Here is a 16,474-nt window from a genome sequence, read left to right as displayed (position 1 = left end):
TCTTTGCCTCTCCTTGTGGTTAACCACCTCCATCACAAGGGAATTAGGGGCTGGGTGGGAGTATAAGTACTCATGCCCTTTGGTTGGCATGCAGTACTTGTGTTCAGTTCTTTTAGAGATAGGGGCCAGGGATGAGGGGGTCTGCCACAGGGCATTAGTGATCTTAGAAACCCCTTCATCAAGGGGTAGAGCCACCTTGGCAGGAGCTAAGGAACAGAGGACATCAAACAGGGAGTCCGAGGGCTCTTCCAATTCCTCTGCCTAAAGCCTGGGGTTAGAAGTGACCCTCTTCAAAAGTTCCTGGTGCATCTTGGCCTCATCCTGAGGAACTGGACGAGGGGGCCCTGTGAAAGCCTCATCTGGTGACGACGAGGATGATGCTGGTGCTGCGGGAACCTCCATGTCCACTGGTGGTCCAGGAGCTTGTTCCCCTGGTTCCTCCTGGGCCTGGGGGTCCTACCCCCCAAAGTCTCCAGCATCAGAGGGAATACCAAGGCTGCTGGCCTCTCCGAGGCTCCCAACACAAAGATACAGCCTTTTCTGTCCATCCAAACAGCTAGAACTCTTGTTCAATCTCTTGTCATCTTAATTACTACGTTTTCTGAGGCCTTGAAAAATACAGTCTAGCCCTGCTCAGATCCATTCAGAATGCTACTACAAAGATCATTCTCTAAACCCATCACTTTGACCATGTCACTCCCTCTTTAAATCCCTCCACTAGCTCTCCCTTTTATATCGTGTCAAACATAGGCTGGTTGTCTTCACCTTCTAGGCTCTTTACTGCCCACTCTTACACTGCCTATTATCTTATTCATTATCACAACATGAACCCCCGCCTCTGATGCTACCCTCCACAGCCCACTTATTGCATTTTCAAACAAGCACCTTTGTGTTTTCTCCCATGCTGCCCAGTCACACTTTGAAAGAGCTCTCCATAAACATGCAGAAAACTACCTCATTATCTTCCTTCAAATCCCTCCTTTTGCCACAAGGCCTACAAAATACTTGACAATGGTTAGGCCACCAGTATGCTGAAATCACTGGCTATCACACTGACCAATATTGTCTCATTGTTTCCTTGTACTCCCGTCTGTCTACATCTGTCTTTTGTCTTATGCTTGAATAGTAACCTCTTTGGGGCAGTGACTATTTGTTCTGTGTTTGTACAGCTCCTAGAACAATGGAGTCCTGGTCCATGACTGGTGCTCCTAAATACCATGGTAATACAAATTAATAAATAATCTCACAGAACCGCAGTTACTGAAGGCAAACAACCATTCTTTCATCTTCAGGTGACTGTCCACATGGATTCCATTTCTGGTAGTTAAAGCAGTGATCTCATAGTTACAGTTGGGTAACTAGACATCCTACTTCAAAAGGGACTGTAGCATAGCTCTACCAATGTGGGCATCTGATCCTGAAGCCTCAGCTAAGGAGTAGTGCTAGTAAAAGTGTGGACTGATCCCCACACAGCCACCTTACACATTTCTGAAATAGGGATGCTGCTTGGAGAAATCACAGAAGCTGCGTGAGCCCAGATGGAAGGAGTCCTAATCTGCCTGGGTGGATTTAATTTAGCTACCTCGTAACAGGATTTAATTCAGTTGGATGCTCATATAGACAACCTTTAATTGGATATGGCTTGACACGTAACCTTGTCTGCAGAGGCTACAAACAAATCTGGGAGAGCTCTTGAATGGTTTTTCCTGTCCAGGGAGTATTTCAAAGTCCCAGGGTATGTGGTTGGCTTTCCCCTACTTTGAGTGGAGCTTGAGGAAGAAAACCAGGAACTGAAACAACTGATTTAAATGATGCCTAAGAGTCACTTTGTCTTTATGGAACACCTATCAATTATAATTAACTAGCCTAACAAATAATTACACAATATATATAGTAAGAGGACACTGCAGGGGTTTCTCTTGGTGCCACGGGCAGTAAGACAGAGCCAAGGGATGGCTGCACCTGCTATGCCTTTTATGCCATCAGGTGGATGGACACAAGGACATCCAGGGTGCAGGCAGAGAGACCCAACAGACACTGCTGTCGAACAAAAATATAGTCTCCTACACATGGGATGTACATGCATCAGAAGTAGAATTAATGTGGACAATCACTCAAAGAACTACCGCTTAATTCTGCTTTTGACTAACTATGTAGCCTTGGGCACAGCTTCCCTACATATGAAATAACAGACATATTTACCGCACAGAGTGTTGTGAAAATACTTTATAGAGTGTTTTGATGATGTTGGGAAACATAGGTACTATGTGCAATGTAGGTCACCATACTAAAGGAAAGGTATTGTTGCCTTGGAGAGGGAGCACAATAGAGAAAACAAAGCTGATATCAGGTGTCAAGAATACAAGTCTAAAGAAAAATTAAAGCGTTTGGACTTACTTTCAATAGAAAGAAAAAATTTGGAGGTGATCCAGTAGATTTTCAAATACATGAAACTGAGTAGTAAAGTTGAGAGGGAACATTCTTCACAATGGTATAGAGATCAAAGGCTTGGAGACAATCTATAATATTTTGGATACTAGGAAAAGAAGGCTCCAACATTCCTATTTCAGATTAAAACACATACACACGGAAATATTGACAGGTTTCAGAGTAGCAGCCGTGTTAGTCTGTATTCGCAAAAAGAAAAGGAGTACTTGTGGCACCTTAGAGACTAACAAATTTATTAGAGCATAAGCTTTCGTGAGCTACAGCATCCGATGAAGTGAGCTGTAGCTCACGAAAGCTTATGCTCTAATAAATTTGTTAGTCTCTAAGGTGCCACAAGTACTCCTTTTCTTTTTACACGGAAATATTAAATACCTAAGTGATTCTAATAAACTTAAATGTGTTTCTGGAAAAGAGGGGGATTTGAGAAGTAATGTGAAAAAGGTAGAGTAAAATTAAAATAAGCCAGACAAAGCAGACAAGCAACCGGGCCAGATGTTTTTTGCCAGCTGCTGAAATTTCGCATGTAATTTTCTAATGTATGTCATCCCTTCTCCCGGGACCATGTGAGGTGTCCCATAATCCCAGCTGATTAATGCAGTTAAGTGTGTTCAAATAAAATTCTGATATTATTCAACCAGAGAGCTTTCTGAAGCCAAATATCTTCACTCAGATCACCTTGAGAGAAAAAAAAAAAAAAAAGGCACTGGAATCTAGATGCCTTCCTTCTCTAAGATTACAGGCCTGCAGGAAGCTTTCATCCAGAAAGCACAACTTTGTACAGTGCAGGTGAAGGTCAGAGCTCACTACTTCAGACTTTTCAACAAATTTGCTAGGAGTCAAAGAGGATTCTGAATACTTTGATTGATTGTGCTCTCTGTACTGAAAATATCACTGCACCAGTCTATCCAAAAATAAAAGAAAAATCGCCTCCCACATTTAAGCTATGAATACACTGTATCTACCCTATAAATCACGAAAAAGCAGTTAAGATAATCATTATCAGGCATGAAAATTACAGGTAACAAGGGGCCCAAAAGACTTAAATAGACACTATCCATGGCCCAACAAAAATCGTCTCCCCATCCATGGTTCTTCTATTATAAACTCAGTCTGGGGGGTAAAGATGAAAAACTTTGTGGGCATAGTTTTGCAGAGTTCTGACTGCTCTACTTTTCAAAGTCCAGCTTGAAACTGTCATCAGTTCCAGTGTTAAACATACACATGCCACTAAGATAATTGGAAACATTCTTCTCTAGCTAAATATCAACATGATACAATAACCCGTCTGTTTATACTGTTTCCTCCAAACAACAGAAGATCACACTATTCAGCCCAGAGTTACCTACTCCAGTACACAAACCTACCCCAGCAGACAAATTGACATTTCAAATTCTCAGGAAGCGTTCTCCTTCAATCAGTGCTGTTAGGTCCATACCTGTGACTCTTTCAGAATATTAGGACAAAAGAGGTGAAGAGACAAAGCAGCTCAAGCCTATTTTAAAATGTGCATTTCAATTTATTTTTAAAGCAATTTTAACTCATTTTAGGTCTACATATTAATCACAGATCAGAGAAACAAAGCAAGTTCAATACGTGTACATCAATCCCATCCAAAATAGCAAGCTACCTATTATTTGGTTCAAAGATTACATGTTAGTTGAACAGCAGGCAGAAAATGGGATGTAGAGCCTAAATAATCAGATAAGTGATGAAGTTTCTGTACATACAATGCCATCATGACCAGGTTTCAAGCACAGAAAGTTCCTTGAGAAAGGGGTCCTTAACTAAAGCTGCCATGCTTTAGTAGACAAAGCAGTAATACAGAGAGCTTAAAATTAGAGGCTCAAATTTAATTTCATTACCAGAGAGAACATTTTCTATAATCTTGACTTTATAAATCTGTGTTTATAACAAATGGATCTCTATAGACTGTAGGTATATTTAGGTCTAAAATGGAGTGATGTCTCTAATAATGTGGGACAGTTGAATGCATGGCTAATTTTTGGTAATGGAACCTAGTTATTATTGACCAGTGACCCATGTTTCTTAAGTCACCAATATATGCAGATATCTTTTGAACAGCATAGATATCTACAAATGTTATTCTTGATAGACCCTCAAACCTTTTTGTACTCTATCTTCTGCAGTGTTATCTACACCTGTCTCCTCCAATTCCAAGCCACGTCAATTTGTTCTAAATCATGCAGCACACTTGATTTGTTTGGCCCGGGAGTTATCTTTAGTTAAAAAAAAAATCAACCTGTTTGCCTGCTTTATTTTACCATGGGATTTCCCACTTGCTGCATAGTCAGAAAGGGTTCTCTTTGAAGCAGCATTTCAGTCCAACACGTTTCAGAATACAAATGGCCCTGGTCATGCCCTAGAAAAAAAAAAAAAAAAAAAAAAAGCTTCTCTTACATGATTCTTGGCCAAACTCCTAGTACTCAACCCTGCTGCCTTAGAGACTCGCCTGTTTGGCCCCTTAATTCCCTCCCGCGCCCTGCAAGATTTCATATGAGGCCATCGGTCAGTTTCAGAAGCCAGGGCAACACCTTAGCAAGAACTTAATGCTGGTGAGGACACCTTTGATTGCAAACTCCTACACACCTAAAAATGTATAAAGGAATGCCCACTGATAATCAAAAGAGGTTTTAAAAAGATCTATGTGAATTATTTGTTCTTCAAAGTTAGATTTGCTTAACAAACTTTAATGGGAAATAGAAGAGAAGGAGAGGTTGTCTGACTACAGAAATAGTCTGAAATCCTCCACAAACAGAATGTCAAGCAATAAAGAGAGGCCTAGAATCCAGCTTTAGTTAGAATTTCTTTGATCTGAAAATATTTATTGTGAATTGTTCCTTTTCGGCAATGCTGCAGTGGAAAAAAAAAATTCTCCTCGAGAACATATATTTTGCAGTTTCCTGAGAATGCCCATGTAATACTCTGAAGAATATCAATGCTTTATAGTAATGTCTTTACTAGCTTGTCAGTCAGTCTCATGCCATCTGATACAGTTCCTGAGGACAGGAAAACCAAAGAATATAGGTAAATCTGATGTCCTCTGGTATTTCATTTTGTAAAATGTTAAATGTTCTGGGGGCCACTCAAATTTTCTATGTACCAGTTAAGAGAGCTATGAACTGAATTAAATCTGAAATACAAATCTAAACAATACTTCTGCAGCACAGCAAACTACATTGTCAGTCTTTAATAATCATGTGGACAATTTGTGGATAGAAATTCACATGAATGAAGCCTTCACTGTTTTTGGTTCACCACAGCCAGCACAAGTGCAGGTTACTTTCTCGGCTAAGGATCATTTGACAGATTTGTCATCGTAATGTTAAATACACAGTCAACACAAAACAGCACAAGAATTTCATTTTTTTAGATCTCAGAAGAGGAAAAATAAGCTATTACAAACAAGTAAACATTAACTGATTAATTTATTCCAAATTCTGTAAACCAGTGTTTCTGGTTATTTAAAAATAGGTGTTAACAGATAAAAGATTTGTTACATACCATTTTTATAAGCTGGTTTTCTACTTACCTTTGTCTGTTTTATTTGTATCAAGCTGTGAGATCTGATTTAAAACAAACCTGCAAAATAAATAAACAAATGAGAATCTTAGAGCCATCATCCTGCTTAGGACCCTAACCATTTGACGACATATCAGCAAAGCACCAAGTATTTTGTCTTGCCCCAAGTTGTAAGGATCAAAATCCAAAGTCATTTTCCCTCTCACATGTACAGATATCAAGATGACTGGATAACTACTAAAAAGGTGGGGAGAGACCCTGAGTATCTACAGACCTGACACTCTTGATACAGTAACAAAAATGTACACAAGATATTTCTTGGATAAACTGTGTGAGCAGAGCAGGAAAATCATAGAAAAAAGTCAGGGAAAACCCCCTGCCAACATCTTCAACATCTGCTAAGCTATTTCCCTTGACTGCAGCAAGCAAGTAACTGAAAGAATAAATTCAATACCTGGATGTAAATGGAAAATGGGATGAAATGCAACATGGGTTTACCAAAGGTAGATCATGCCAAACTAACTTAATATCTTTCTTTGAAAAGACCTGACTTTTTTGAGACAGAAATGCAGTAGATCTAATCTATCTGGACTTCAGTAAAGCTTTTGATACAGTCCCATATGGGATATGGGATATAATTAGTTAAACTGGAGCAGATGAGGATTAGTACGAGAATTGTAAAAGACAAGTTGTGCCTAAAGGAGAACTATTAGGCTGGAGGGTGGTTACGAGTGGAGTTCCTCAAGGGCCAGTTTCGGGACTGATCTTATTTAACAGTTTTATTAATGAGGTTATTACAAAAAGTGGGAGCCTGTTAATGAAACTTGCTGATGACACAAAGTTAGAAGGTACTGTCAATACAGGAGGATCACAATATTGTACAAGAAGAATTTGGTTGGCCTAGAGTATCTGTGGGATTGCCTGTGCTGGTGGGGGACCGGACTCAGTGGTCAAGGGAGTTCCAGTCCTGGGTCTTATATTCCTAAATCTCATGTTTAGAGCTTTAGCCAGTTACTTGCAAGAGAGTCAGAAAAGAATCTGTCCCTCCCACCCCACTCCCACGCAAATGCATCTTAGGCGGTTTGTTCCCCCCCCCCCTTTACTTTAAAACATCAGAGATGGTCACATCTGGAGATGGGACACCAGACAGGGTGAGCCTCTGCTCTTAGACAGAAAAGAGAATTCTCTTTCAGATGCTCAAACTGATTACTATATTCGGGATCAGAAATAAATTTTTCATAAGGCCATGTTGGCAGGGATCTTGGAGGATTTTTCACTTTCCTCTGCAGCATGGTGAGCTGGGTACTTGCTAGGATCACCTCAGCATATCTCAACAAATCAACTCCCTGTCATTGCAGGGGCTTTAGTGCATCTCAGTCCCTCCTGTTCTCTGCCTGTGGCACACAATATTTTATTCTAATCCAGGTTATTGTTGTCAATATAGGCATAACTGGGTGGGGTTTAGTAATATACAGAAGGTCAGACTAGATGATCTGGTGGTCCCTTCTGGGACTCTATGAATCTGACTCTATTAGAGAAGACAAGGAAGCAAGTGGGAAAAGTGAGAACAATTTTTCTAAATCATTTAGAAGAATCACTAACCTTTTTTGAGACCAAGTGCTGAAGGACATCAGAGCTGGGTCACACTAAAGTCTTGTCTTCACTAGGAAAAGTGTGTTTTTAAGGTGTTGGCTAACACCCCTTAGAGTTTTATTCTTGACCAGTTAACCTGTTAAAATCCTAGTATAGACCAGGCAAATTGTAGTCTTAACACGTGTTGGTTAACATGTTTTACCTAACACATTAAAAATACTCCTTCCCCTCAGTAGACGTGGTTTCAAAGGGCTTTGGCTTGGCTGATCTAATTAAAGTGCGTCAGATAAGTCACTTCTCTTCCCTGCTCATCCCCTCCAACCCCAAGTATAATTTTATGAACCCTTGTGATTTGAAACTGGGTCATATCCCCTTTAATCTCATTTTGGACTGCACAGATTAAACAATTCTACCAAAAGAGCTCTAGACAGGGTTACCATACATCTGGGTTTTCCGGAACATTTCCTCTTTTTTGATCCTCCGCTCTCTGTCTGGGCAGATTTTTCGAATAAGAGGAAATGTCCAGGATTTCTGTGGAGCAGACACTGCAGCCACCCACTCCCACCCACCCAAGCCCTGGCTCCCAGCCCTGGAAAGCCAAAGAGGCACTGATGGACAACTGGAGATGTGTCCCAGGCCTGCACCAGTGGCCCTGCCTCTGTGCGACAGGAAGTGCCAATGCCCCCCATCTCGAGACTGAGACTGCAAGTACCCGCTCCAACACCCCCAGGTACCCCTCCCAGTACCCAACCCCTCCTGCACTCCCAATACTCCCTCCCAGTACCCACACCCCAAATACCCCCTCCTATACCCTCCAAAACCCCTTCCAATACAGACCCCTCCAGCACCCCCCAAATACCCCATGCACCTCCAAATGCCCCTCCCAGTACACACACCCCTCCAGCACCCCCCAAATGCCCCTCCCAGTACACACACCCTTCCCATATCGTCCAAATACCCGCTCCCAGTAGACACCCCTCCAACTGTACCTTCCTCTCCAGCTCTCCCTTCCCCCTCCCCTCGCCCCCCGACAGCGTCCTCTTTTTGGGAACCTGAAAGATAGTAACCCTAGACGTAGAGTAAATTAAGACAGTAATGAATATGAAACATTCCCTCTCTTCAAATCCTATGGCTTGACACTGTTACAGCCTGTCTTCACTATGAAGACAACTGAGTTTAAAGGTGACAAACAATATTTTTAAAAATTGAGCTTATAACTTTTTCTTCTTTTATGCTATATGGAAAGTCCAGAAGGCTGTTCTCTCCCTTTTTTCCTGCTTTATATTGTTTGAAATGCTGATATCTTGTTAGATAATATACTCTGGTTTCACTAGTGGGCCTTTGAGAAGACTCAAGGACATATGTGTGAACTCTCACATCTTAACTGGAGAGCAAAGGTGTGGAATATTTAGCAAAGACTTACCCAAAAGTATAAAGTAAGTCACTGAAATTAAATAAAAACACAAAACCAGAGTTTTAAGGATATATCTTTACAGCACAGTTAACTTTGGCTCTTACTTGGGTGTTGCCCCTAACCTCCCTCCCAGCCACACAACTCTCTCACCCGAGTTTAGTGATGCTTTAAACCCAGCCTAGCTGGCCTGACTAGTGAGGATATAAGCTACAGCTCAGGTGCTGCTTTCGCTCAGGCTGGTAACCCAGTCACTTTGCAGCGAGAACACAGGCTAAATCACTCAATTGCTGAGAGTCATCTAATGTCTTACCCCAGTTCCCCCTGTATGCCCAGAAGGACAGAAAAGTTCTCCCACAATTCACTGGGAAAAGAATCAAAAAGACTGATTCAATTTATTGTACCATAAAAAAAACATGTGATGTGCCCCCAGAAGTCCTAGCAACACACACCATTGAGGACACATTAACTTGGGTATGGCTTTGCAGTGTGGCTCCTCACACCAGGCTATGCTTACCTGGGTCCTCATACACAGGTGCTGATCACTTCAGCTAACTGCAGTGAAGACATCCCTTTAGGATATGTCTACACAGCAAATAGACACCCACGGCTGGCCTGTGCTCGCTGACTTGGGATCACGGGGCTTAGGCTGCAGGATTGTTTCATTGCTGTGGAGGCTCCTGTACTCCAACACCCTCCTTTCCTCTCAGGGTCTTAGAGCCCGGGCTCCAGACCAAACTCGTATGTCTACACAACAATGAAGCAGCCCCACTGCCCAAGCCCCGCGAGCCTGAGTTGGCTCTTGCAGCGTAGACATACTCTTGGAAAACTTAACTGAAAGTCCCTTTCCCCTCAGATCCTTCATGCTCTTGGTTCTTGTGATGTCACCAGTTTCAGTTCCCAATTATCTCATCATACTTTCCTCAAGGCTGGACAGAATTTAATTCCTAATGATAAAAAAGGAGAGGAGATGGGGAGGTGTTTTTGTTGTTGTTATTAAATTAAAAACTTTTCAGGCTCTGATTATCCATCATAAAGCAGCAGGAAAGGGCACTAGCCTTGCAGGTTATTTATAATAACTCTTATGCTCAACTGTGGCCCAAAAATGTTATTAGCAAGTATGATCCACTTGTGTGGATACAATTAACTTAGGCTTGAATAGAGACTGGGAGTGGATGGGTCATTACACAAAGTAAAACTATTTCCCCATGAAAAAAAGACTAGAGACTAACAAATTTATTTGAGCATAAGCTTTCATGAGCTACAGCTCACTTCATCAAGTACTCCTTTCTTTTTTGCGAACATAGACTAACACGGCTGCTACTCTGAAACCTGTTATTTCCCCATGTTATTTCCTCCCCACCCCCCACTGTTCCTCAGACGTTCTTTTCAACTGCTGGAAATGGTCCACCTTGATCATCACCACAAAAAGTTTTCTTCCTCCCCGCCCCCTTCCTGCTGGTAATAGCTCATCTTAAGTGATCGCTCTCCTTACAGTGTGTATGATAAAAGCCATTGTTTCATGTTCTCTGTGTGTGTGTGTATATAAATCTCCCCACTGTATTTTCCACTGAATGCATCCGATGAAGTGAGCTGTAGCTCACGAAAGCTTATGCTCAAATAAATTTGTTAGCCTCCAAGGTGCCACAAGTACTCCTTTTCTTTTTGCGAATAAAGACCAACACGGCTGCTACTCTGAAACTCGTGTAGACAGTGAAACTAGGTTATAATCAGATTTTTAAAATGCTTTAGTCCAAGTCTCTTGCTTTCATAACATGAATGTATCTTACACATTCAGAAGCCAAACAGCTGGCATCAAAATAAGTAGACACTAAAGTAAAACTTTGCACTTTGGCCATGTCCTCGAAGAACCACAGTAGCTCCAACCATGTTTCTCTGACCAGTGCAAACAGGAATTTTTATTGCTAAGAACCATACAATAGAATACTGCCCCCTTGTAGTCAACAGCATGGATTTACCCTTCTCACAATCTTCAAATCTTTTGACTACACTACTTAGGAAAACATTAGCAATAACTGTACTTAAAATGCACCTGTAAGTAGCAGGATTCTGATCTAAATGTGGACAGAACATAGTCCTCTGAAGAAAGAGAATATAGTTTAGTTCTCAAATTAGCCTGTATAAAATAGCAAAAAAGGTATGTAAAATTAAAATGCATACATTTCTCTTGGGGATTTTGATTTCCCTTATAAGATAGAAGAGCTTTTGCAGTCCCCAAATCAAAAGCACATTAGAAGTCTTTCAGGAACAAAATGAAGTACTATAATCTGTAATGTATTGGTATAATACTACAATAGGAATATTCAACCAGGAAACAAGGGGTCTGCAGAGAAATAATGCTAATAAAAGCAGAAAAAACACACCTACAAGCTAGAGAAAACAAAAAAATCCAGGATTCACAACAAAGACAAATGTTTTAAGACAAAAATAGAATCAGTACCTCACCAGAAAAGCTAAAAGATCATTCATTATGCTATTTGTCCACAAACTGCAGTCCACAAAGTAGTGACTGGTCATTTTATAGAAAGATATCTAATCCTGATGTAAAGATTTCAAATGATGGAGAATTCACCACAGATCTTGGTAAATTGTTCCAAAAGTTAATTTCCCTAACTTAAAAAAATGTGCATTTTGTTTCTAATCTGAATTTATCTTCTTTCAGTTTCCAGTCACTGACTCTTATTATGCCTTTGTCTGCTATTATCAGATATCAGATATCTCCCTGTCTACTTACTTACAGGCTGTGATCAAGTCACCTCTTAACCTTCTCTTTGATAAGCTGGCAGTTGAGAGTGGAAAGAGAAGTCATCCCTGCAACCATGAATGGGAGGGATGGTAATTCACAAATCTCTCTACTAAAAACTGTTTCATGCTATGAATTTTTGAGAAGCACTGGACTATGCTATTGTGGCCTGTGTAAAGGCTACGATGAATCTACATTGATTAAATAGAAGCCTGCAGTGCTCCGGTCAACACTTTATATTTTTTCTGAGGGAATCATCTATCTTCATTTCTGTTTATTCAATCAGGAAGGAGCCCTTTCCCAAATGAATTCTTGTCATTTGCTAAGGAATCTACTGCTGCATCCACCTGTGATATTTGCAACTGCTGATCCTAGCCATACACTACAAACTTTTTCTGAATTATATTGATCAGGGGCGTGATGAGGTGTGATTTTGACTGACAGCTGAGCTGGCAAAAACCCTGAGCATAGACACAGCTATACCAGCAAAACTGCACTTTTGCCAGTATAATTTATTTCACTTTGAAGGAGGGGGTAGCCCAGAGTAAGTAATAATAGGAAAAGCACAGTTTTATCAGTATAAACTACATCCACGCTAGGAGAGCTTTGCCAGCATAGCATACCAGTGTTGCTATACCAGCAAAGCCTTCCAAGTGTAGTCCTGATCTCAGACACTTTCTGGAGTTTACAAGATTTCATTATCTGTTAGGTATGACATTTACACTCAGTAGGATGTTCCCATTCCAAAATTATAATCAGAGAAATGCAAGTTAAAAAACTTATCAGAAGGAAAAGATTTCACCATGTTCACTTTCTGGCTTTCACTTGTTGCAGACCTGAAGTATTAGAGTCTTATCATGATCTTAAAGAGATCTGAAGACCTTAAGAACTAAGGTGAGAAGGATTGGGAGAAAGAACAGAGTATGTACACACTAGGAGAGTACTAGCTAAATCCCAGCTTCCGCACCTAGGGAAGTATGAAGTATATAACCACCTCATGAGGTACTCCTCTTCCCACTTATGTAATTGCCTCTGAAATGGATTGAAAAAAATAGCACTTATCTGAGGCCAGTCATTTCTGAGTCAATTACTATAGCTGACTCGGCAGTTGGACTGAGTATGTGTACTCATCAGATTGCAATCACTCACATAGGCAATCAGCAAGGCTAACTAGCTCAATATGAGGTACATAGCTTCCTGTTCCTTTTAAATGCTTGCATAGGGAGGGACCCTGGATGATCTTTATGGTTCCATTCAGGAGTCTGAAATTACTTTATCCACATCCAATTCCTAAGAGTAAAACTAGCACCCAGGGTGGAGCAATTTAGATCATTGATTTACATCATGATTTGAACACATGGTTTTTTAAAAGTTGATTTAAATCAGGTTGAGGCTTTGTAAAACTAATGTGATAACCTGTGCTACTGAAATGTAAAAGTTATAACGAGCTAAATTATAAATGCTTTTTTAGGGCTGTCAAGCGATTAAAAAATTTAATCGCACTGTTAATAATAGAATACCATTTATTTAAATATTTTTGGATGTTTTCTACATTTTCAAATATAATGATTTCAATTACAACACAGAATAGGCTCTAAAGTTTTCCATTGGTTTGTTTTTGAGTGCAGTTATGTAACAAAAAAAAAAATCTACATTTGTAAGTTGCACTTTCACTACAAAGAGATTGCATTATCATACTTGTATGAGGTGAACTGAAAAATACTATTTCTTTTGTTTATCATTTTTACAGTGCAAATATTTGTAATAAAAGAATATATTGATCAGGGGTCTGATTTCAATTACAACACAGAATACAACATATATGAAAATGTAGAAATACAGCCAAAATATGTAATAAATTTCAATTGGTATTCTATTGTTTAACAGTGCGATTAAAACTGCAATTAATCACGATTCATTTTTTTTAATCGTGTTTGTTTTGAGTTAATCACGTGAGTTAACTGCGATTAATTGACCGCCCTAGCTTTTTTATTTAAATGCCAGGAGTAAGCTGTCTTATTTCAATTTTACAAAACTGCTAGAGGCAAAACAAAATATTGAAAATTAAAACACTGATCCTGCAAGCACTACAGGGGGTAAGTAACTTTATGAATTAACCCATTGACTTCAATTGGACTACTTGAGCTTAAAGTTAAGCATGTGCACAAAAGTGTTTGCAGTATCAGGAGCTAAACTGTATTTTTATTTAACATTTCTCCTAGAAGCCTTTGGCCTCTACATTTGCTCAAGAAACCTTCCCTTATACTAAGGAGAAGAAAACCAGACTTAGACTAGGTCTACACTATAATCTTACACCGGTATAACAATGTCACTCAGAATGTGAAAAATTCACACCCCTGAGTGACAGTTATCCAGACCTATTCCCCTGTGTAGAGGGCACAATGGCAGCTATGTCAATGGGAGAAGCCCTCCCATCAGATAGGTGTACATCTGCTCTTAGCTTCCTGAATCTGCTGCTAGATTTGGCCAGTCAAATGAGCTTTGGAGTCTAGAAAAAAACTAATCTCAGAGAAGTTTCAGAGTAGCAGCTGTGTTAGTCTGCATCTGTAAAAAGAAAAGAAGTACTTGTGGCACTTAGAGACTAACAAATTTATTTGATCATAAGCTTTTGTGAGCTACAGCTCACTTCATCGGATGCTCAGAGAAGTTGCATTTATTCTTTTGTCCAATCATCCTAATCGAAGAACCGATAATACACATACAAGCCTCACCACGGTTTTGGGGAGCTCTGCAATCTCTCAATTTTCTGGTCTTAGAGAAAGTTTTTATTTACTGATAGTCCTAATCATAGATGATGAAACAGTTCAAACAGATGCCTGATGAGCACAGGAAACAAATAGAACTGATGGTAACAAAAAATAAAATAAAACAAAGTACACCACCACCCAACTTCACAGCCTATACAGTCCAGACAAATAGATTACAAGTCCCCACATGCCAAAAAAAGAAAAACAAAGCAGTGAAGAATTGTGTCTCTCAGTGAGAGGGGAAAAAAGTAATTAAAGGAGCTAAAATGAGGAATGAATGAAAAGATACAGAACAAGGACATGCACTTCATCAATTAAGATACTTACAGATATGGATATTTTTTCCAATTTATACAATGCTAGTAAAATGACTAAAAGAGCCCTCCCTCATGTCGGAAAGAAAGAAATCCCCAGTAGGCTATAGACTCTTGGATGGACAAACAGAATTTACTATTAAAAATAGAAATGGTTATTTTTTCCCTTCCACATTCCTAAACAAGCAAAAATATTCAAATTTTAAGAAGTTTCTGTTGGGGACGGTGGGGGAGGAAAGAGAACAGAATTCAAATACTATTTTTTTAAAAAAATGTTTGGGCAGTATACAGTCAAAGCAATGAACAAGTAAATGATCAACTGTAAGTGTACAAATGAAAATGGCAAAGTTTTGAAAACATTTTATTGCCTCAAACCCTTAACAGATTACATATGTGTATTTATTACTTGAAAATTTACTTACTCTGCAAAAGAAAAACTGCAATGATTGGTGGTAAAACTCCACAGAGTTAATACAGTATTTATTAAATAAAAATCTGTTTGCCACCTCTTGCTATGTCAGCGTTTGGGGTCTCTTACAATAAGAACTGCCACGTAGTAGGATTACATCAAAGACACAAGAAGCAATGCAATTCAATTCAATTCTTTACCTTTACCTCTGCCATCCTAAGTTACAAATGAGAGATATCACGCTGATACTCGGTTGTATGTCTTTAGTGAGCTGTAACTCACGAAAGCTTATGCTCTAATAAATTTGTTAGTCTCTAAGGTGCCACAAGTACTCCTTTTCTTTTTGCGAATACAGACTAACACGGCTGCTACTCTGAAACCTTCTACCTTAGTTATCTTGACCAAGTAAACTACCTGTCAATTTCCTTCATCTATATATCTCAAAACTAACAGCTTCTCTTGAACAAGGAAAGCTACCTCAAACATAAGGCAAGTCTCTCTCTCCATTTCACTCCGATCCACAAGTTGCTTCCACTATATACAAGCTTGGCAACATCCTTTGCCCTAACCTTCTTTTAGGTCTGTATGTCAGCAAAATCTCTCCAACACATTAGCAGTATGATACTGGTGTGACATGTCATCTGCTGAAATTTTCTCTCCTGTTTGAATTATAGAAAATTCCTTTTTCTATAGTATCTCCAAGTCAAAGCTCTGTAATCTCCAGTATGCACCAACTACAGCTGTCCATCATCTCACATTTACAAAGCTGCATGAACATACAAACTCAACATAGAGAAATACTTGGGCTATAGAGATCCTATTTTATTTCATGGACTTCATTCCATAGCAACAGCTATTATTAGGGTACCGTAAGTGTTTCCATTCCAAAGCCCCATTTTCAGCTGCGTATAGGCTGAGAAGTTTTAGACTCAACCTCTGCCCCAAGGTGAATATTTCTGAAGGTTTTAGCAAGAATAGTTCAGCCATTTTTGAGGAACAGACATTTTCCCCATTACAGAAAAATTACATTGCAAGTACTTATCTTAGATATTTAAAATCTGAAAAAACTTTCTTAATTAAGTGCTTGAATGTTTGCAAAACAGTGCATGAGAAACGAGTACTATCCAAGGGACAAGCTGGTACCTACAAACTGCTGCCCACCTAGCTTCCACTCCCCTCACTCTTGTTCTTCTTCCTGCTCTGGTTTATATAACTGAGAGGCTAGGG

The 16,474-nt window shown here is 39.7% G+C and overlaps 1 protein-coding gene across 12 annotated transcripts in view; it reads right to left on the bottom strand.

The window, feature by feature from the left end:
* The window catches only part of ZNF644 (zinc finger protein 644), a 73,010-nt gene that overhangs the window by 36,593 nt on the left and 19,943 nt on the right, over positions 1 to 16,474 (bottom strand). For 5 of the 12 annotated variants that reach the window (XM_043520054.1, XM_043520055.1, XM_043520056.1 and 2 more), the window contains 2 exons: positions 5,999 to 6,048; positions 4,709 to 4,828 (listed from right to left, as the gene is read on the bottom strand). Coding sequence is in view for 4 of the 12 variants with exons in the window: in XM_043520061.1 (XP_043375996.1) it covers positions 4,731 to 4,828; positions 5,999 to 6,048 (148 nt within the window). In the remaining 8 variants the exon portion in view is untranslated. Of the gene's footprint in view, positions 1 to 4,708; positions 4,829 to 5,998; positions 6,049 to 7,590; positions 7,635 to 16,474 lie in introns of those variants that run through there. The other 7 variants (XM_043520059.1, XM_038412478.2, XM_038412464.2 and 4 more) reach the window with 5 other exon arrangements.

This window comes from Dermochelys coriacea, chromosome 8 (genome assembly GCF_009764565.3).
Source record: "Dermochelys coriacea isolate rDerCor1 chromosome 8, rDerCor1.pri.v4, whole genome shotgun sequence".
Classification (NCBI taxonomy): Eukaryota; Metazoa; Chordata; order Testudines; family Dermochelyidae; genus Dermochelys; species Dermochelys coriacea.
Note: the sequence above shows the minus strand (reverse complement) of the source record. Positions and strands in the feature narration are given on the sequence as shown.